At 44.0% G+C, this 22,350-nt stretch overlaps 1 protein-coding gene across 4 annotated transcripts in view; it reads right to left on the bottom strand.

Annotated features, from left to right (window-relative positions):
- SEC31B (SEC31 homolog B, COPII coat complex component) overlaps positions 1-22,350 on the bottom strand; it is a 109,503-nt gene that overhangs the window by 2,495 nt on the left and 84,658 nt on the right. Inside the window, exons 21-25 of one of the 4 annotated variants that reach the window (XM_068257874.1) lie at positions 19,544-19,876; positions 18,503-18,541; positions 16,527-16,585; positions 11,018-11,155; positions 9,966-10,085 (exon numbers count right to left, since the gene is read on the bottom strand). In XM_068257874.1, coding sequence (XP_068113975.1) covers positions 9,966-10,085; positions 11,018-11,155; positions 16,527-16,585; positions 18,503-18,541; positions 19,544-19,876 — 689 coding nt within the window. Of the gene's footprint in view, positions 1-9,965; positions 10,086-11,017; positions 11,156-16,526; positions 16,589-18,502; positions 18,542-19,543; positions 19,877-22,350 lie in introns of all 4 variants that reach the window. The other 3 variants (XM_068257873.1, XM_068257876.1, XM_068257875.1) reach the window with 3 other exon arrangements.

The raw sequence follows: 22,350 nt of genomic DNA on the forward strand, positions 1-22,350 counted from the left end.
CTTTGGCTATCTGAAAACCTGTGGGTGTGGCTTGTTTAGTTTATAGGGAATTAGAGTATTAAAACCAAAACAAAAGTATTTGGCTTGAGGAATGCCCTATAAACAATAGGAAAGGAACACAATTATGCAATGTGTAAAAGTTCATCTCGGATACACTTTAAATTAGAAGTTCTCACTGGTGACTGCAAACTGCACATCTACTATTTCACTCAAGTTACATTTCCAAAATGTTATTTCCCTCACACAATTTCCTTTACCCACTGTTCAGAGAACTAAAGGTTTTTAACCTGCCTGGCGTTCTATTAAGATCGCCAGGCTGGCGACTGGACTTTTTTTTTTATTAAAAAAAAAAAAAAAAAACGATTTCATGCAGCCAACTGAAAGTTGGCTGCATGAAAGCCCACTAGAGGGCGCTCCTAATCCCCACTTCTGATGGCCTCCGGTGATCAGAAGTAACAAGAAGGGCCGCGATGAGGGCCGCGATTTTGCTTAGCGGATTGACGTCATGGACGTCAGCCGCCTCCGATCCAGCCCTTAGCGCTGGCCGGAACGGTTTGGTCCGGCTGCGCTGGGCTCGGGCGGCTGGGGGGACCCTCTTTCGCCGCTGTACGCGGCGCATCGCCGCGCTGCGGCGGCGATCAGGTAGCACACTCGGCTGGCAAAGTGCCGGCTGCGTGTGCTCCTTTTTATTTTATTGAAATCGGCCCAGCAGGGCCTGAGCGGCACCCTCCGGCGTCTCTGGACGAGCTCAGCTCGTCCAGAACGCTCAGGAGGTTAAAAAGGAGACATAAGGTGAAAAGAAAGTGAAGTAAACAGTTGTCGTCCTTCTAAAAATGACTTTTCTAAATACCCTACAGCAGGGGTAGGGAACCTATGGCTCGGGAGCCAGATGTTGCTCTTTTGATGGCTGCATCTGGCTCACATACAAATAAGTAGGGGTTGATTCACTAAGCTATACTGCTCAAGCAGCGCAAATAAAATTTTCAAAGTAGGCACGCTACTGCTGTAGCATGCACTACTAACTTACTCACGCTACCCCAAAATGAATAGCTGATCAAATTGTCCAAATCTGGACCCTGTCAGGTCTAGTGACTTTGTAGGATGGGATCCCCGCACTTTGATTGGCCCAATAGGCTGCCTGTCACTTTACAGGCAGCCTATTGGGCCAAAGTGCAGGGATCTCGTCCTGCAAAGTGAATCAACCCCAAGTCAGCTAACTAATTCTGCAAGCTGTTAGTCGGCATTTCTCCTGTCTGGCTCTCGGGGAAACTGCTGATGTTGCTGAAACCCAAGAGAAGCTGAAGACGTGTCTGACACTTCCGCTGCCCGGTGGATAAACTGTATACACATCATCATGGCAACAGGGACATGAGCCCTCTGCTGCGCATGCGCACACTGTCCCAGTTTGAAACATTGTATGGCTCTCACAGAATTACATTTTAAAATATATGTGGTATTTATGGCTCTCTCAGCCAAAAAAAGTTCCTGACCCCTGCCCTACAGTTTTATATTATATTTAAATCTACTTTTTAAAGTTTGTACTTTTTCTTTGTCTTTACTCAAGGACACATTCACTGAAGTATGCCAGAGCTAAAATCTATGAACTTTTTATCTCTTTCATGCTTTCAGAAGCCATTTTCTGCTATGAAAGTCCCGACCCAATAAGAAACTATCACTTGCATACCTGATGTTTAACGGTTTCAGGCAGATAAAGAAAAAAAAAATATATAAGTTATTTGTGTGTTTGGCACAGTTAATACACGTCTATCTCATCACATCAGTCACATGTCACCTCGTGTGTCCTTTAAAGAAAACCTGAATTGAAAATTAAAAGTCAAAATAAGCATACACAAGTCATACTTACCTTCCATGTAGTCTACTCCTCAGTGTCTTTCTCCTCTCCCGCGTCCTGTTTGTTCACTGTGATCAAGGAAATTTTCCGTCCTCCATTTTGAAAATGGCCATTACCCATAACGGCTTTCTGGTCAGCACACAGTTAAACTGTAACATCGCCCACTTGAGCCATAGGGAAACATGGACATTACCTGGTACATCAGTTTTCCTCTCAGCTACAGTATAACTGACAGCAACTGATATTTTACTGACAGCAACTGATATATTTCAGATCTGACAAAATATTGTCAGAACTGGAAGGGATTATTGTCAGAAGAAAATGGTGAGCTTCTGAGAGGAACTGATGGCAAGGTAACTATGTAATGTTCATTTGAAGTTACCTCATGTGTTTATTTTAAATATTTTTACTCAGTACAGGTTCTCTTTAAAGTGAACCTTTAAGAGTCACGGAAGGGGAAAAAAAAATGATACAATTGGTTGTATAGTACAGATAATAACTAGAACATTAGTAGCAAAGAAAATATTCTAATATTTTTTATTTTTGGTTACTGATTTTTATAACATTGCATCATTCTGTAATATTTGTAGTTTACACACTACTCAGCATTCAAATGTTTTTATAGAGCAGGCCAGTGAACTATTGACCTGCCCTCCGGAGAGACAAAGAAAATACAGTGACTGACAATTGAGATAAACTTCAGAAGACAGAGCTCTCTGCGACTTTGAAAGTCGTGGAGCTCAATAGCTCTTTTGCATAGAGAACAACTGGCGTTTAACGCTTCCTGTACTGGAAACAATATTAGACTTATGTTTCTGCTCTTAATGTTTTATTTCTTAGCTGCACTACACATACAAATCATAATTTTTTTTCACTCCAGTGTCACTTTAACTGCAGTGGCCTGTCAACTTACCAGTTGAACGTCTGGAAGAGGATCACTGCGGGGGACTTAAGGGAGACTTAGTGACAGTGCAGGCACAGGGCGGCTGCAGGGGGCTGGTAGAAGCCCCATGTAAGTTAAACCCTTTTTTTAACTATTTAAGGCTTGGCTCCATTTAAGGCTTGGTTCAGATGGACAGCTGCATGCATCATTCCCCATTGTTGATAAATGCGATCCACAGTGCCCTGCACTGCGATGATGAACAGGAGCATAGATCTCAATGCATTTACTATTCGCTGCACAGGCGCCGTAGTGGATTGAACTTTCCAAGATGCTGCATGTTGCCTCTAGAGTCGGCAGTATACGCTAGAGGCTACATGCAGTAGAGGCTACATTATTATTATTATTATTATTATTATTATTGTGTTTATAAAGCATATTACGCAGCGCTGCACAACAGATAAATGGGTTAACATACAAGGTAGGACATACAGGAAACTCACAACAAAACAAGATCATGCAAATGATTTGATAACAGTACGGTGTCATATGTCAAAATAGAGACTGTTCTAGTCCACAAGAGGGGTGAGTGTCAGTAAGATTGCATAATCAAGCTGGAAACACTAGGGAAGAGGGCCCTGCCAGAGGCTTACAATCTAAAGGGTGAGGGTGGAGACAATAGGTGCATCTGTTGAGAAGGTGTCTAACAGAACGTATTATGGTGCTGGTGTAGGGGGGTATGGGAGCATGAATAGATGAGTCTTGAGAGCTTGTTTGAAGGTATTAAAGGTGGGGGCGAGTCTGATGGCTGGTGGGAGAGAGTTCCAGAGAGTAGGGGCAGCCCTGGTGAAGTCCTGCAATCGTGCATGCGACTGAGATATGCGCAGTGCGACTAGGCGCAGGTCATTGGAGGATCGAGGGGGCGGGCTGGTATGTGCCTTTGGACCAGATTAGAGATGTAGGTTGGGCAGGTCTTGTGTACTGATTTGTAGGCCAAGCACAGGAGTAGTGGTCCTAGGACGGAACCTTGAGGAACACCAACTGAGAGGGGCGTAGGAGTGGACGAGGAGCCATTGAAAAATGTTGTGAAGGAGCGATTGGAGAGGTAGGAGGAGATCCAGGCTAAGGCTAGGTCCTGAATGCCCATTAACTGCAGGGAGTGGTCGACAGTGTCAAATGCCGAGGAGAGGTCCAGGAGGAGCAGGATGGAGTATTTACCTTTGGCTTCGGCAAGGTCAGTGACCACTTTGGTGAGGGCTGTTTCTGTAGAATGGGCTGTACGAAAACCAGATTGCAGAGGAAGGGAGTTGGAATTGAAGAAGTTGGTTAGGCGTTGGTGGGCCAGGCGTTAAAGAATTTTCAAGGCAAAAGAGAAGAGAGAGATTGGGCGGTAGTTGGATGGCAGTGCAGGGTCAAGTGAAGGTTTCTTTAGCAGGGGAAGCACAGTGGCCTGTTGAATACGGAGGGGAAGATGCCGGTGGAGAAGGAGAGGTTGAACAGGTGGGTGAGGACAGGGGCCAGATCAGAAAAATGTGTACGCAGAGAATTAGATGGGACCGGATCTAGGGGGCAGGAAGTAGCAGGTGAAGTTGCCAGCAGCTGGTTGACTTCCTCCACCATGACAGGATTGAAGGAGGTAAGGGAGGAGAAAGAGGCAGGAGTAGGATGGGGTGAGGAGGCGGTGGCGATGGAGTGGAGGAGAGAAATATCCCTCCGGATGGTTGTAATTTTGTTGATAAAGTAGTTTGATAGGTCAGTGGCTGAGAGGGTGGAGGTTGGGGGGGAGGTGTGGGGTTGAGTAGGGCAATGAATGTGGCAAAAAGACAACGTGGGTTGGAGGTTTGGGTAGCGATCAAGAGAGTGAAGTATATCTGTTCGCTATCAGCGAGGGCAGTATGGTACGTCTGCAACTTGGTCTTGTATCCCAGGAGATCATGTTTGTGGCGGGATTTCCTCCATTTGCGTTCTGCAGCCCGTGTCTCATTTTGTAGTTTTTTTTGTGAGGGCAGTGTGCAATGGTTGGGGCGACAGTTGGTACGAAAGGTCAGGGGAGCAGCATGATCTAAGGCTGCTGAAAGGTTACTATTGTATTGTGCTTCCGCTTGGTTGGGGCAGGTTAGGCTGGGGAGGGAGGAGATAAGGGAGTGGAGGGGTGTGGCTAGTACATTGGGGTCAAGGTTGCGCAGATCTCTCTGCCAGCGTCCAGTTTGGGGAGGGGGGCAGGGGGTGCTGGACGGAGTGAGGGTGAAGGTGATGAGGTGGTGGTCGGAAATGGGGAATGGTGCAATGTCCAGGTTTGTAAGTGTGATGGCTTTGGAGAAAATTAGGTCCAGAGTATTACCAGCGCTGTGGGTGGGGGCTTTAGTATGCTGAGTGAGGCCAAGGGAGTTGGTGAGGGAGAGAAGCTGAGTGGCAGCAGAGGTGGTAGGCTCATCAATTGGAATGTTAAAGTCTCTGAGGATGATGGTTGGGAGGTCGGAGGACAGGATGTGTGGAAGCCAGGAGGCAAAGTTGTCTAGGAAGTGCGAAATTGTACTGAGGGGGGACGGTACAGGACTGCGATAATGGCTTGGAGGGGATGGTAGAGGCGGATAACATTGCCCTCAAAAGGAGGTAAAGTAAAGAGAAGGGGGAGAGGTAAGGACACGGAAAGTGCAGGACAGGGAGAGGAGTAGGCCCACCCCTCCCCCAGTCCTGTTATCTGGTCTTGGGGTATGGCTGAGGTGTAGACACCCGTAGGATAGGGCTGCAGCTGCAGGCAGGTCAGAGGGGGTGAGCCAGGTCTCAGTGAGGGCATCTCAAGCGTTTTTGAGATGAAGAGGTCATGGATAGTTGTAAGCTTGTTGCGGATAGATCTGGCATTCCAGAGACCGCCGGAAAGAGGAAAAGATTGTCCGAGTATGGGGCGGATGGGAATGAGATTGGGGTGAGAACGTTCGTGGGTATGGGAAGGGTGGGAGGTGCGGCGGGAGAGGGGCTTGGTGGTTGAATTTGGTTGTGGTAGGCGAGGGAAGGGGGGGGGGGGCGTAGGAGGAGGGGAATAAGGGGGCTGGGAGACAGGAGTGGGCCTGGGGTTAAGATGTGTGGCAGGAAGTGGACAAGGGGGAGGAGCAGATGGAGCCAGAACATGAGGCACCAATAGGGCAGGTAATCAGGGGAAAGAGGAACAGGTATGAGGGGGGTACATGCGGTTCTGTATCTACCTCGGAGCTCAAAACGTGACGCATCAAAGATTCAACGTGAAGTAATGACAAAAACGTTTCTTTTCAATAACAAAAAAGCGTTTAACATCAGCAAAACGAGCTGCTGTTAGCCGGCCGTGTGAACCGACCCCTAAGGGGTTTCTTAAAAAAAAATAATTCAGATGACATTTCTAACTAGCATTTTGTTGAGAAACCAGGCTTTAGGAGGCAAGTCCCTTTCTATCAGGCCACCAGCAAGTGGGGTCGGATGCTGAGCTTTTCTGAAACGCTGATGGGAAATCAAAGACATATAAAACATTGAGACAGAATACCTTTTGCTTTAAAGGATTATTATGCCCACTTCCCCAACTTCAGTCATGAAACAGATGTGTCCAGTGAATGGGAGATATTGTACACATAAAATGAGGCATGTCCACTCCTCAGCGATTATATTCTGTGTAGTGTGGGGGCCCATGAACACATATATTCACTCCCAGCCTTTGTGTGTTCATCTATTGCAAACAGTTCTCCTTGCTGGGAACACATTATTCAGCATGCTTCCTGCTGATTTACCTAAGCAGCCTTCCTTCAGGCAGCTCTATGGATAAGCCAGACTAATGATACTCTTCTTATACTTCATTCCATTTATCATTTCAAAGCAGACACAACTAGGGCTGCAGTTATTTGAAGAACTAACTACTTAAAGTGAACCTGAAGCGAGTAAAAGTAAAAAAACACATGATGTACCTGCAAATGAATATTACATACTAATCTCACTGTCAGTTCCTCTCAGAAGCTCTCCATATTCAACTTACGATGGATTCCTTCCATTTATGATAAGATTTTGTCAGAATTTATATCAGTTGCTGTCAGTTACAGTGGGATGTGAAAGTTTGGGCAACGTTGTTAATGGTCATGATTTTCCTGTATAAATAGTTAGTTGTTACGATAAAAAAGTCAGCTAAATAGATCATGTAGGAGAGACACACAGTGATATTTGAGAAGTGAAATGAAGTTTATTGGATTTACAAAAAGTGCGCAATAATTGTTTAAATAAAATTAGGCAGGTACATAAATGTGGGCACTGTTGTCATTTTATTGATTCCAAAACCTTTAGAACTAATTATTGGAACTGAAATTGGCAGTGACCTCTGACCTACATACACAGGTGAATCCAGTTATGAGAGAGTACTTAGGGTGCCAATTGTAAGTTTCTCTCCTCTGTTCATTTTCTCTAAAAAGTAGCAATGTGGTGGTCGCAAAACATCTCTCAAATGACCTGAAGACAAAGATTGTTCACCATCATGGTTTAGGGGAAGGATACAGAAAGCCGTCTCAGAGATTTCAGCTGTGTTTCCACAGTTAGGAACATATTGAGGAAATGGAAGACCACAGGCTCAGTTCAAGTTAAGGCTCAAAGTGGCAGACCAAGAAGAATCTCGGATAAACAGAAGCGACGAATGGTGAGAACAGTCAGAGTCAACCCACAGATTAGCACCAAAGGCCTACAACACCATCTTGCTGCAGATGTAGTCACTGTGCATCGTTCAACCATTCGGCACACTTTACACAAGGAGATGCTGTATGCAAGAGTGATGCAGAGAAAGCCTTTTCTCCGCCCACAGCACAAACCGAGCCGCTTGAGGTATGCTAAAGCACATTTGGACAAGCCAGCTTCATTTTGGAATAAGATGCTGTAGACTGATGAAACTAAAATGGAGTTATTTGGGCATAACAAGGAGCATTATGCATGGAGGAAAAACAGTCAAAAAAAATAAAAGAACACCACCTGCTACCTACAGTAAAATATGGTGGTGGTTCCATCATGCTGTGGGGCTGTGTGGCCAGTGCAGGGACTGGGAATCTTGTCAAAGTTGAGGGACGCATGGATCCCACTTAGTATCAGCAGATTCTGGAGACCAATGTCCAGGAATCAGTGACAAAGCTGAATCTGCTCAAAATCCACTAAGGCATTCATGCAGAGTAACAAGTACAACATTCTGGAATGGCCATCTCCGTCCCCATACCCGAGTATAATTGAAAATCTGTAGTGTGAATCAAAGAGAGCTGTCCATGCTTGGAAGCCATCAAACCTGAATGAACTAGAGATGTTTTGTAAAGAGGAATGGTCCAAAATACCTTCAGCCAGAATCCAGACTTTCATTGGAATCTACAGGATTGCGTCTAGAGGCTGTAATTTCTGCAAAAGGAGAATCTACTAAATATTGATTTCATTTCTTTTTGTGGTGCCCAAATGTTTGCACCTGCCTAATTTTGTTTAACCACTTGAGGACCGCAGTGTTAAACCTCCCTACCGACCAGGCTCTTTGTTGGTGCACTGGGCTGTGCAGGCTTTTCAGCCTCCTGCACAGCCCAGCTATGGCGCCCAGCGATCGGACTCACCTCCTTTTTTTGTCCCTTAGGGGACATGCCACCGGAGGTGTCCGATCACTGTGCCCGTTGTCATTTTTTTTTTCTCAGCCTGTATAGGCTGTTTATCTCTCTCTCCCTCTAGCCCCTTCCCTCCTCCCCTCCGTGCTGAGACTTGAATAGGACGGTAATCCGTCTTGTTCCGCCTCTCATTAGCATCAGCCTATGAGAGGACGGCAATCCCCGGCCAGAGGCCGGGGATTGCCGATCTCGTACAGCGCTTCCGGAGACCGCAGCGCTGTACTGATATAAACAAAGGAGATTTCTTTCCCCTTTCGTTTACAAACAGCCTGCTAGCCACGATCGGCGGCTAGCAGGATAATCACGGAACTCCGCTCTGTGAACGGGCAGGGAACGATCGCGCATGCGCGGCCGTTCCCTGGGAAACTGCAGCTCCAGGACTTGACGCCAATTGGCGTTAGGCGGTCCTGGGGCTGCCGCCGTGTTCACGCCCATTGGCGTGACACGGTCATTAGATAGTTAAACAATTATTGCACACTTTCTATAAATCCAATAAACTTAATTTCCCTTCTCAAATATCACGATATGTCTCCTATATGATATATTTAACTGACATTTTTTATCGTAACAACCAACGATTTATACAGGAAATTCATGACGATTAACAAGGTTGCCCAAACTTTCGCATCCACTGTATATATCAGTTGCTGTCCGTTATAACTGAAAGGACAGCGGATGAGCAAATGCGGCCCGCCAAACCATTTCTGTTGGCCCCCAAAGCAACAGTTCATTACATGCGTTCTGCAGGCAATAACTGTGGTGCCACATGCATGCACACACTATACAAGTTATACTGTACCTAATAGCAATCAGCAAAAATGGTGTTTAACTTTGCTAGTTCGGCCCCTTAGCACGCTCAAGAACAGCGATCTGGCCCTTGACTTAAAAAGTTTGAACACCTCTGGTATATCTTATATATTTGTGCACATTCAAAATTTGACAACTTTTCGTGAAGGGGGTCCTATCAAAAATTTGTTGGCTGCATACTGTGATCAACAGATGCCATTTTTTTTTAACCATAAAACGCATCTTATATAGTCCGAATGCTACTTGCTGATTGGCGCTGTGCCCATCCGCCGCCCCCTGTCCCCTCTGGTGTGCTGTCTTCATCCTCCGCCCCCTCCAGTGTACTGTACCCATCCTCTGCCACCTGTTCCAATGTCCTCCCCATCTGTCCCCTCCGGCTAGCTGTCCCCCATATCCCTGTCCCTTCCAGTGTGCCAATTCCGTCCTATGCCCACTTGTCCCCTGTAACGTTCTGTCTCAATCCTCCCCCCACCTGATGTTCCCATCCCCCGCCGCCTGTTCCACTGTCCTTCCACCTGTTTAGTATAATTTTTTTTCCCATTCATTTTTATAGTCCATCTTATAGTCCAGAGTGTCTTATAGTCAGAAAAATACAGTAATTATTTTAAAAGAACATTTAATTTAAAATAAAAATCATTTGTGCAGCACTTCTGTATATCATTTTTTTTTAAACTAAAGTGTAAATGCGCTTTAAATGAAATGCAGAGACTTCAACAGAAGAATGCTTAGTTAAGAAGCTGAAATATTTCTGTAAAATAAATAATATTTATAAATAAAAATATATGATAATTACCGGGTCAGAGGCGACAGAGGAGCAGCGTTGCACAAGCCCGTTGAATGTCCTCTGGAGGGGAAGGTGCTCCGCAGGCAACTCTTTCTTCTCTATTTTTTCAACAGGTAGCCGATGCAAAGCCTCAAAATGCAAAAACAGCCAAAAATAAATATACAATATTACAAACCTTGTAAGCTTTTAGGGCTGCCTATTCCTAGAAAAACAGAAAAAGGCACACATCTGTCTGCTGCTATATCTTAGAGTAGTTACCAAGATGTTAGTTTTCAAGAGTATAATCCCCACTTTAAGATTCATAAAAGAACATTGAAAACATTCTGAAGCATTCCCTGTATGTAAAAACACATATTTTCACTACAGAGAGCAGTATAGGTTTACTTATCTCTGGCTAATCGGCAAATGTGATCATTGCCGGCCAGGAGACGCTCTCTGCCTGTGTCTTGATTCTGCTCCCTCTGCAAAATAGACACATCACCCTGGCAACAGCTAAGTCACTTCATCAGAAAAGAACTGGGGATGGTGTGTGTGTGTGTGTGTGTGTGTGTGTGTGTGTGTGTGTGTGTGTGTGTGTGTGTGTGTGTGTGTGTGTGTGTGTGTGTGTGTGTGTGTGTGTGTGTGTGTGTGTGTGTGTGTGTGTGTGTGTGTGTGTGTGTGTGTGTGTGTGTGTGTGTGTGTGTGTGTGTGTGTGTGTGTGTGTGTGTGTGTGTGTATAGAGTGAACACACAGGCAGAATGATTCTTGAAGGCAATGACTACATTTTCCGAATGCTTGGAAATATGTTCAGATGTACTTTTATGTACATAAGGCTAATTACTGAAATCTTAGTTTTAGGAGTATAATCCCAATTTAATGAGTCAGCAAAATGTTTAATGTGTGACTGGCAGTCCTCCAATCCCAGATGCAAAGGAAACACAGCAATGTGTAGCTGTAATATTAGAGCAGATTATATTAAAATAATTAGTCTTTGACTAAAATAGAATACATTCTGAAGGGCCACATTCCTGATGACAAGGAACCCTAGGCTGTGGGAAGGCTTTCGGCTTACTGGTTTGTACCTGCATGCTTGCTTCTTTAGGCGCACCAGGCGGCGTCTGACCAGAGTCCAGACTAAGGTGAGGCTGGAGGGGGTCCGGCTCAGAGGGAAGGCTCATCACTGGAGCAGTGATAGGAGCAGGAGGGACAAATGCACTTGGCTACAAGAAAAGTTAAAGAAATCCTGTGAGAAAAACAAACAAAACATGGACTCCTCTAGAAAATGAGCTAGACGTTTTGAATCAGGATACTATTTATTGAGGTTACCGATTGCTAACTACTGCTAGTACTATGCTATAGAAAATGAGAGCAGCATGTGAAGAGTAATACAGGATGACAGAAATTCGCTAGGACTGTGCACACATCCTGACGAGGCTTGCGTGAGGCAAGGGCAACGCGTAGGTGGGTGGGTCTACTCTCCACAACTCTGCAGAGCGCTCTGTACTCAGCAAGCCTACGGTGGATCCCAACTTGGTGTGCACACTGACAACTCTGAGAGGTCCTAGCCAGGCGAGCGGGAAACCCGACAAGCGTACGCACAGCACAGGCACTTTGCAGCATGTAAGGCAACGGCTGGTTCTGCTTGCCTCTGTGAGAGGCGAAGATTCGCTGGTTTACAGGCTTGACATCCAGTGTTTATTACAAGATGGGCATCACTGGTACATGGCTTAAAGGGGCACTACAGCAAAATAGAAACTTGCTATTCGGGAAATCACAAAAGATTATATTAAGAAAGAGGAACACATATTAGACTGTGCTTTGGTTTACAAAGGTCATCTGGATAATTTAGAGCTCACATACAGACCCTGTCATAGCCAAGGCGAGGAAAGCTAAGCTGCGTGATTAGAGCCAATATCTTTCTCCTCTCCATCAGCTCACAGCCCTGTCCTCCTAGTGCAAGTTCATTCAGTAGAAAGAACTGTGCTTTGGAATGACTTAAGCCCAATGTACACGATACGATTCTTTGATTCTATTTACGATCCTATTAAAATCGACATGTCCGATCGGGATTCGATTCAATTCGATTTGCCATTGCAAAACAATGGCAAATCGAATTGAATCGAATCCCAATCGGACATGTCGGATTTAATCGGTTCGTAAATATAATCGTAATCGAAGTGTATAAAGAATCGTATCGTGTAGATTGGGCTTTAGGTCAATAAACAGGCTGCCTGTTTATTTACCTAACACCTTTCACAGCATTAAAGCAGTATTGTCACCATAAAAATCAAATTTCAACAGCAACTGGTCTGAGTTTATTAAGTGATAAAGATGCTAATCCTGCATTCAAAACTTGCAAAACTTTTTCTACTGTTAGGGCTGGAACCCACAGGAGCGCTTTTGGCAGCGTTTTGGCAGCACTGCGATACGCTAGCAGTTTGCCAAAAAGCTGGGCTAATGTTAATGGATGGGGCAACTTCCACAGGGGCGTTTGCGTTTCTCAGAAACGCAAACGCAGGACGTGCAGCATTTTGGGAGCGTTAGCGCTTCAATGTAAAGTATTGAACCGCTAGCGGAAACGCTCAGCAAAACCTAAACTGAGCGGTTTTGCTAGCGTTTTGCGGTTCAGCACACTAACAAAATGAAAAATAATTCACAGGACCAATCAGGATCAAAACGCAAAACGCTATGCACCCGCTGGGCAAAAAAATACAATGTTGCAAAACATGACCAAAAACGCACATGAATCCGCTTGCAAACCGCTCAGACAAAACGCTAGCGGTTGCGTTTTGCGTTTGCTGATTTCAGTGGGTTCCAGGCCTTATGGTTTGGAGTTATCACATACTTTAGGAGCACTGGCCCTAGTGCCAAACAGTGCCAAAAAGTTGAATGCTGGGAGTTTTTTATCTAGAATATATTCCTCCTCTTCCATTTATTTCCCTGCCTAGCTGATCACTTGTGTTTACAAGCAAGGCTGAGGTGACTCAGTGATTGGACATGTAAATAAAAACAAAGACTCTGGGAGGAGGGCAGCTAATGAATACACAATGAGCAAGAGAAAGGAGGGGGGAAACAAGAGTCAGGGAGGATTGGATGTCAGCATTAGCTTGGCAAGATGGCCACTGCCTAGAAAAGGATTTTCTGCTTTTACTTTGTAAAATTCACAGGAATCATTACATGGTTAGAAAAATACATCTGCTATGTAAGTAGAAGTAGTATTTATCTACACACACACACACACATATATATATGTGTATATACATATACACATATATACGTGTGTGTGTGTGTGTGTGTGTGTGTGTGTGTGTGTGTGTGTGTGTGTGTGTGTGTGTGTGTGTGTGTGTGTGTGTGTGTGTTTTATTTCTAGGTTAGCATGGGTGTCGCTTGTTCTTTAAGACAATGGGCTTGCATTGCTTTGAGCTAACAAGAGAGATAGCTGTATGCACACACAGCGTAACTGAATACAGAGTCTGTCATTTCCTTGCCTTGCGAGGGATGCCAGAATCTGAATGCGAGCTATAAATCTTATACAGATGACCTTTGTAAACAAAAGCATGGTCTAATATGTGTTGCTCTTTCTAATAGACTCTTGCTATTAGGGGAATCCAAAGAGCTTATATTCCGCTGTAGTGTCACTTTAAGAAGGTCTATCAGACTGCCTCCTATCTCCCCCACTCTGAAGATACCGCTTGATGCTTATGGTAACCCGTACCTGTATGGTGTGGTATGGGAGTGGTGTGTGAGTGACAGTTTGTAGTCTCAGAGCACTGTTTGGAGGATTTTAATTGGTTTTATGCTTTAGGCATGTACACACCTTATTTAAATTAAACAGGGCCTTTTTGTAACACGCAAATTACTTTTGTGTGATGGCATGTCTTTTTACTAACTGAGTTTGCCAATTAAGGCTTCGTTTCTATCTGCAAATTTTAAAACAAGACCATGTTTCTGTGCGGTTTTTAAAAACGCGTTCTTTTGCGATTGTGCGTTTTTTTTATACGTTTTTAAACGCATTGTTAGGGCAGGTTTCTGTTGTTCAGTATGCTAATTTAAAATACTGCCTGAAAATGCACAGGAACGCAAAACTATATTTCTATGGGCATTACACATTGAACATCTATTGGTGTGTGCAACACACACAAATGCAGACAACTGTGCGTTCCATTACAGGACTGACGCAACGCCCACATGGAAACTAGCCCAATGTTTGCTTATGGAAAATAAACTCACACTAAATGCAGCCCAAAGGTAGTTTAAAATCAGCACTCAGATGCGTAACAGGAAACAAGGCCTAACTTGCTATAAATGGCCATATAATACTGGTGCTGTGGAAGTTGCAAGTGGAGGTAGGGGAAATCTTATGGTATGTGCGAGCCTGGGATAGGAATTGCTTTATTCTGCCTTGGCTAAGCCACATAGTCCGGATAGATTCTCTCCAATGAGACCACATCAAAAGGAGATGGTTTTAACGAGGAGCTAATCCTGTTGTAGTGAGCTCAGCCTGCAGCTGATTAACAGCCAGGCCTTCTAAGAAAGCCAAAAGCTTTATGTGTGAGAGCATCAGGAACATGAAGGCCACAGTGAAAGGATGTCCTGAGCATCTTCTACAGTCTACTGGAGTTTTCTGCCACAGGAAGCACAAACACCCGTGATCTCTGCAAGGCCAAAATGAACTCATTACTCATTGTATACAATATGATGCAAGGTCCCGGATGCACAGGCCTCTGCAGCTATATCTAGCACTCTGCTCTTTGTCCTGACTTGTATGCCCTTTTGTCATGCTTCGTGTGCATGCTTAAAGAAAATGCTGAATAATTCAAATACACACAGGAGAAAACTTAGGTGAAAAAGTGGATTGGATTGGGCCCTAAGTGGTATTTTCACATCATCTCAATAAAATGCCTTTCAAGCCACCAGAAAGCAAGAAAATACTCAAAACATTTTTTGACAGTTACTCTCTCACCTACTTTCTGGTACTTTTTACATTTTCGAGTGCAACAATTATTTTAAACAAAAGATGTAAAATTATATCCTAGGAGAAAAAAAAACTTAGGGCGCGTTCACACTAGGACGCAAACACAGCGTATGCATAAACATTGTTGCAAGCCCATCCATTAAGGAGTTGCTGTGTTTGCCATTGGTTGCTGTGTTTGCGTCACCACTTCTCCCAACGTCCCTGCTCAACCACTGCTCACCAGGAGACCAGGAAGCATGGGGATTCCTGTTGGTTTGTTAACCACTTCAGCCTTCACTCGTTTTCACTTTATGCATCCGAGCAATTTTCACCTTCATTAGCCTATAACTTTATCACTACTTCTCACAATGAACTGATCTATATCTTGTTTTTTCCGCCACCAATTAGGCTTTCTTTGGGGGGTACATTTTGCTAAGAGCCACTTTATTGTAAATGCATTTTACCAGGAAGAATAAGAAAAACCGGAATTCATTATTTCTGAGTTTTCAGCCATTATAGTTTCAAAATAATACATGCCTCCATAATTAAAACTCATGTATTGTATTTGCTTATATGTCCCAGTTATTACACAGTTAAAATTATGTCCCTATCACAATGTATGGCGACAATATTTTATTTCGAAATAAAGGTAAATTTTTTCCGTTTTGCATCTATCACTATTTACAAGTTTAAAATAAAGAAGAAAAAAAAAAATTAGAAATATTTCATCTTTACATTGATATTTAAAAAGTTTAGACCCTTAGGTAAATATTTACATGTTTTTTTTTATTGTAATGTTTTTTTGTATTAAACATTTTATTTGGGTATTTTTGGGAGGGTGGGATGTAAGCCATAGTTTTATAATGTAAATGTGTCTTGAGTTTTATTTTTTTCACTTTTAGTTGTAGTTTTACTTTTTGGCCACAAGATGGCGGTCATGAGTTTGTTTACATGACGTCACTCTAAGCGTAACATACGTTTAGAGCGACGCATGGGGGACGTTACAGCCAGAAAAAGCACAGCTTCCGAGAGAAGCTGTCGCTTTTTCAGCGGGGGAGAGGAATCAGTGATCGGGCACCATAACCCGATTCACTGATTGCCAGGCTAACAAACCGCGGCCGGGAGCGCGCGTGCACGCGCGATCGGCCGCGGGCGCGCACATGGCCTCCTGGGCGTAGCTAGTACGTCCAGGAGGCCAAAGTAGTTAAAAAAAAAAAAAAAGTCGTGCCCCGTGCTTCTGCTGGGCTTGGATCCACTTCGGTGGACAAAAGGGGATCGTGGAACCGAAAATCCACAAGACAGGCAAGTGTTCTGCTTGCAGCAACCAGTCTAGTGGCAACGAACACCATCCATTCCCATAGGCTTCCATTGTGTCCGATATTCGACCTTTGCAGCCCAGTCTGAACTCTGCATTAGCATTCCGATTGGTAGTGTGAACATATCCAATAAATAACATAGTATGCTTTCACCGTACAATTTTGTGGTTTTCTGCGTTTCGGAAAACGCATTTTTATGTGGCTCTGCAGCAAGCTATTAAAGCTGCAGAGCACTAAATTGTAAAAAAAATAGCCTGGTCACTAGGGGGGTGCAAGTCTGTGGTCTTGAATTGGGTAAAGCATGGGTGATTGCTAAGTTACCTTCTTCCGCTGCATTCCGGCTTTCATTGAGAAGGAATCTGTCCAACCTTCATGCTCGACTGCTGATAAAAAAAAAAAGTTTTGAAAATGTTAAGCCATTAAGAGAGAGCCTTGTTCACTCTACAGTATGAGAGAGACACCCAGTCAACCCCAAATCGGATTTCAGGAACAGGTAACAGTGGTTGAAGACTATCTGAATGCAACGTTTGTAGTTCCTTGTCAGAAATGTAGCAACTTATGGTGGCCACTAATGATCCTATCTTTTTCATCCAATTTTACCAAATCTATGTATCTGTGTAAACTGAATGAATATATTGAGTTAATAATGTAGGCAGCCCCTTACATTACACAGAAATGGTCAGATTGAATAAAAAAAGGATTGGATCATTAGTGGCCACCTTAAATTGCACTTACACCTTTTCTTCCAAAGAGAGTTTTGAATCAGAATGATTACATTTATTGGCTAGCTTAGAAGAAAAGCAGTAAGCTTTATGAAACCTTCATAACCGAAAGCTTATTGCCTTTATTCTATAAATGGCATCATCCTGATTCAAAACTCCTGGCTTTTACTGATGGCTAAAGGTCCGTACACACGCCGGACTTTAGGCAACGACGGGTCCGTCGTTGCCTCCCGCTGGGTGGGCGTGCCAGCGACAGTCCGGCGTGTGTACGCTCTGTCGTCAGACTGATACGGCTGTTTCTGAGCGATCCGCCGGGCGGATTGCTCAGAAACAGCCGTATCAGTCTGACGACAGAGCGTACACACGCCGGACTGTCGCTGGCACGCCCACCCAGCGGGAGGCAACGACGGACCCGTCGTTGCCTAAAGTCCGGCGTGTGTACGGACCTTAACAGTACAATGCTCTACTAGTGATTCCAAAGAGAGCAGATGGAATAGTCTTAGTACTGCAGCTAATTGCATCTATAGACAGACCTTTAATACATAAACATGAAGCAGAGTATAATTTAACAAAGCACTCAAACCATACATGAATATAAAGATCATAAAAAATGACTTTTCTTATGTCTTGTAAAGCTGACATCACATTGTGCACAACCACAGTGGAAGCACAAGCGTTAACTGGTGTATTTGGCAGGATTTGACAGGTGCTTACTAGAGACATCACAGTCGTGCATTTTTTAAACTGATTTATGGAGATCCTATTACTATAGAAGCATCACCAGAAAGTCAGGCAGCACCAAGCAGAACTGGATTGAGGTGAAATAGGGCCCTACGCAAGGTAGCAGCACTGGTTTCCCTGCTTGACATTTGGCCTTTTTGGTACATTAAGGTGGCAGGATGGGCTCAGTGTCCAGGTGCCTTTCTGCCTTCTCTAGCTAGGCACCTGCCTTGGTTGCCATGTGGGTGAACCGGCTCTAGTGTCAAAATTACAGTGAGGACTGGCCTCATTGAGAACAGTGGAAACTAGTTTGTCCAAAGTGCCACTAAATGCCAGGAATCTCTTGCAGAGTGAATTGGCCTTGTCAACTCTCTGCAGGCAGCATGTTACACCAGCAGTCTGGTACTTAGATCATGCTGATATTGCTGCAGCTCCATACAAATATTCCATTTCACTAAGGAAAATGAAAAAAGTCTTTATGCAAATGACTTACGTTGCTTTGGGAGCATGAACTACTGATTATAAAGTGGCAAAACAAAAATACTATACACTACAGCAATGACCTAACATCCGTGTTGCCAACTCATCCCTTTAATTACTGACACATGAATTATACAGGTTTCGTGGCTAGGTAGATGCAGTTAAGGCACTGATTATGTGTAAGAAGCCCCAGAACCTGTATAACTTAAATGTGTCAGTAATTAAAGGGATGAGTTGGCAACACTGCCTAACATTCATAGGCAGTCTAAATTAGATACGAGACAAAATGCTTTCCAAAAAGCCAGCCACGTGACACAAGCAACACAATGTGACTGCTAACATGCAGCAAAACTGAGGAGCACTAACAGGCTTTACCTGCTGCATCTTGCCTATCCTGCAGCCAGGGAAGAGAACCTAAAGTTAAAAGATCATTTAAGACATTTAGAGCCACTTGTGGGTCACTTCAAAAGCAAGACCATTTACAGTTATATCTAAAACATGAAAACGGCGCATCTTAAAGGGATCCAAGCAGCTTTTTTTTTTTCCTCTACAGTTCGTCCTGGTTTCTAATAGCTGCATGATCTGCCATCCCCCCCCCCCCTTCTTTATCCAGGGGAAGGTGTGAATGTAATTAACTGTAATTACTCGAAACTGTTTGAAGTACAGTGTCCTATTCCATTTCCCCCACCCCCTGCTGATGAAAGCTTTTGTTTGGTGATTGTTACTGCCAATTACAGCAGTCCCTATCTGTCTGCTCTTTCTGGGGATGGCAGGCCGCGGAAGAAGGGCAATAAAAGCCTCTAATAAACATTTAAATGTAAAAAGAAGAGGTAGAATGGATTTTTTTTGGTAATGAGCCACATTGTTAGTGTGCATTTTTAATGTGTTATCGATTTGAACTGGGGGCTAAAAAATGCTGCTCGATTCACTTTAAGTACGGGAGATTATCCTGTTTAACTAAAAAAATCTCACATTTTAGGAGGCCTGCATCTACTGAAAGTATGCTTAAAAAGGGGCCCTGATCAATAATGCAATATACAGTACTTACATTATGTACCCCCTTTTTAAAGATACCAATGCTAATATGCAGAATGTAAGATATTGCTTTATACTTGGTTTTACCATTAGTACAAGTACATTAGTCAGCCTATTAGAAAGCAGGGACAATATTTTAGAAGCACTTCTTGTAAAGCACCCTTTTAGGCACACAGACTTGTGATGAGTCACCTTCGTGATGTAAAGAGGAGTGATGATGTGCTAGTATTTTAAAATACAGATTAAATCCCTAATACACGCATTTTGCATTATTGATCAGAGACGCAGTTAAGGTTCTTATAATCTCAATTTTGGTTTCTTATTCAGTGCAGCCCATATTTTAAAACAGATCAACTCCAAACAATAATAAAAGCAACGTACCGGTTGGAGGTGGAGGTAGATTAGCGGGTGCTCCTGGTCCTCCATGATGAAATCCCATTCCACCAGGATAGTTAAACTGAGTATAGGAGGCAGTCATGGAGGGAGGAGTTGGCGGCTGACCCATCAGTGCAGACTGTCTTGGGGTTGGGTGAGTGATGGCTAGATGTGAAGGAGGAACTGAGGACTGAGGGTAGAAGATAGATCCAGAAGAAGAAACACCAGGTAGAGTCATGGCAATGGGAGGAGGTAGATGTCCTGTCACCGTAGATGGAGTTAAAATAGTAGATGAGGGGATTTGGGGTGTTGGTTTGAATGGCTGAGGCTGTACAAACCCTGCAAGCAAATGAGTTAATCAGCAAAGAGCCATTTTGGTTTACAAAACAGCTTGGCAATCAGTGTGTAAGTTCATTTTGAAATGTAGCTTAATAAGCTACCACTTAGGCCATGTTCACAGTGTGGTGTTGTGGTGGGGCATCCTAACACACTGCATGCAGTGCGTTACAGAAAAACAGAGTGCAATGACAGTGAAGCATACTTTTCACTGACTGTATGCGATGCATCAGCCAGATAAAGCGTGGAACGGCTTTCCCGTTTCGTTGAGTTCCAACGCGCCACTGTGAACCTAGCCTTACATTAACTACTTCAAGCCCACCCCCTTCTAAGTTAAAATGAACCTGAAGTGAAAACAAACAATACGTATTAGGGCTGGTTCACACGGGCGTCTGCTGAGCTTTTGCTTGGCATTGCGTTCAAATGCCATCGTTTAAACGCCAGCGTTTAAAAGCTAGCTTTTGAAAGCTTTTGAAAAGCGTTCAAGGCTAGCAGTTCTGGTCTCTGCTATTGTTTCCTCGCGTTTACTGCCTCTGAAAGCAGCATGTTGCTTTTGAGACTAGACGCAACGCTGGGATCTACTGCCAGGCTTTCATGAAAGCCTGCAAAAGCCAGCTCTAAACGCTCCCATTCACTTGCATGGGATGGCAGTAGATCCCAAAAAACGCTGCGTCTGAAACGCTGCGTTAAATGCCACAAAAACGCCCGTCTGAACCAGCCCTAAGGCTGTCTACCAAAAACCGCTCTGTATTTCCCTGCAGAAAAGTCTACTGTCAGATAGGATGGCCGCTGATTCATTCACAAAATGAACAGCTGATATAGTCCACAGATGGCAGCTCAATGGCCACCAGCATACCTCCAAACTTGAGAATGAGGGACAAGTCCCACCACTAATCACACTCCCACCCCACCCATAGTCACTGATACCAGAAAGAATTCAGAAGCAAAATATGAAGTTTTAAAATTCAAATCACACTGGTCCTCTCTAGCAACATTCGTTCTCTGTCATTTTAACATTTAAAAATAGGAAATATATCAATTTAAATTATATAACAGAGTCAATCAAACACATTAAAAACAAATATTTACATAGATCTGTACAGGAGTCCTGAAAGAGGGACAAATGAGGAAGAAAGAGGGATTTAGTTCCCAAAGAGGGACCGTCTCTTCAAAAAAGGGACAGTTGGGAGCTATGCCCCTCAGGAAACATCACCAGAAAATTGCAGGCCAAGACCCTCACCCACAGCGCTTCAGGCACGGCACTTGCTTCACCTATCACCTCTGTTCACGCAACTTTACTTATCGTATTCGGTTGGTGGCATGGATAGGGTTTCCCATTGGGTCTCCGCACTAATTTTGTGACCATTCAGCTGCCATCCTCCCTGACACTAGACTTTCCTGCAGGGGAAATACAGAGTCGGTGCTAGTCGACGACCCAAGACCTCTAACCAAAAATATTTCTACTCTAAAAACTTTTCTAGAGTAGCAAGAAATAACTGGGACCCGAATTTCCCGCTGCTTCCTTGGCATGCAAGGGTTAATAGCTGGAAATCAGAACAAGCCCACCTCATCATTCAGAAAGTCAAGCAGACAAGTTCTCTCATTAATACACTTGTCTACAGCCCTGGAAGTCACAGGCCAGGAGAAAACCTATTTCCCCACCGCTATTATACCTCCAGCTCCTTGTAAAAAGTGGGCACAAAGAGCTAACACAGGAGGATTGTGTTCAAACAAAACCACAACAAGGACCTGCAGAAATCTCCCACAGCCACTGGAGTGTTTGGCAACAGTTGGCGGATTAAGCACTTGAGATGTGACCAGTTCCCCACCCACCTGCCACCAGGCTTTCAGCGATCTAAATGGATAACAGACAAAGAGTGACAGACCTCATGCAGAAAGGATGTTACGCAGGGCCTACACTGTGCGAGCGAAAGCAATTATGGCAGAATTCAATCAGAGAAAGGGCACAGCTTGCTGAAGTCCAAGGAACGGCAGGGATTTCAAAATCTGCATTCTCCTAAAATCGGACAGTAATACAACTTTTAAAATATTCTTTCAAAGTTACATTGCGCATAATGGAACCGGCCTCTTAAATGCATGTCCCCCGCTAATCTCTATTAACGGAAAGCTAAACCACATGATTCTGGATGCGCTGCCAGCAAGACGGATTAAATAAGATGGGAGCCCATACATACCTACCAGCCACCTAGTAAATCACCCCTCCCCCCCCCTCATCAGACCTATAGCTGGGCAAGGATTACAGAAACGAGAGCAGCTCTCCTCTTTCCTCTGACCTATTTAGTACAAGAAGGATTGCTGAATATGCTTGTGCCATGTGTATGGGTAACATTCAGTTTTACTGCACCTCCACCAACAGGAAATATACCATCAAGCTTTTTTTTACATATTCATGAATGAGAATTAAAATATTAGTCAGGAACACACGTTGATCTTTTACTAACAATTTTATTTGTAAT

This window comes from Hyperolius riggenbachi, chromosome 10 (assembly GCF_040937935.1).
Source record: "Hyperolius riggenbachi isolate aHypRig1 chromosome 10, aHypRig1.pri, whole genome shotgun sequence".
NCBI classification, from domain to species: Eukaryota; Metazoa; Chordata; class Amphibia; order Anura; family Hyperoliidae; genus Hyperolius; species Hyperolius riggenbachi.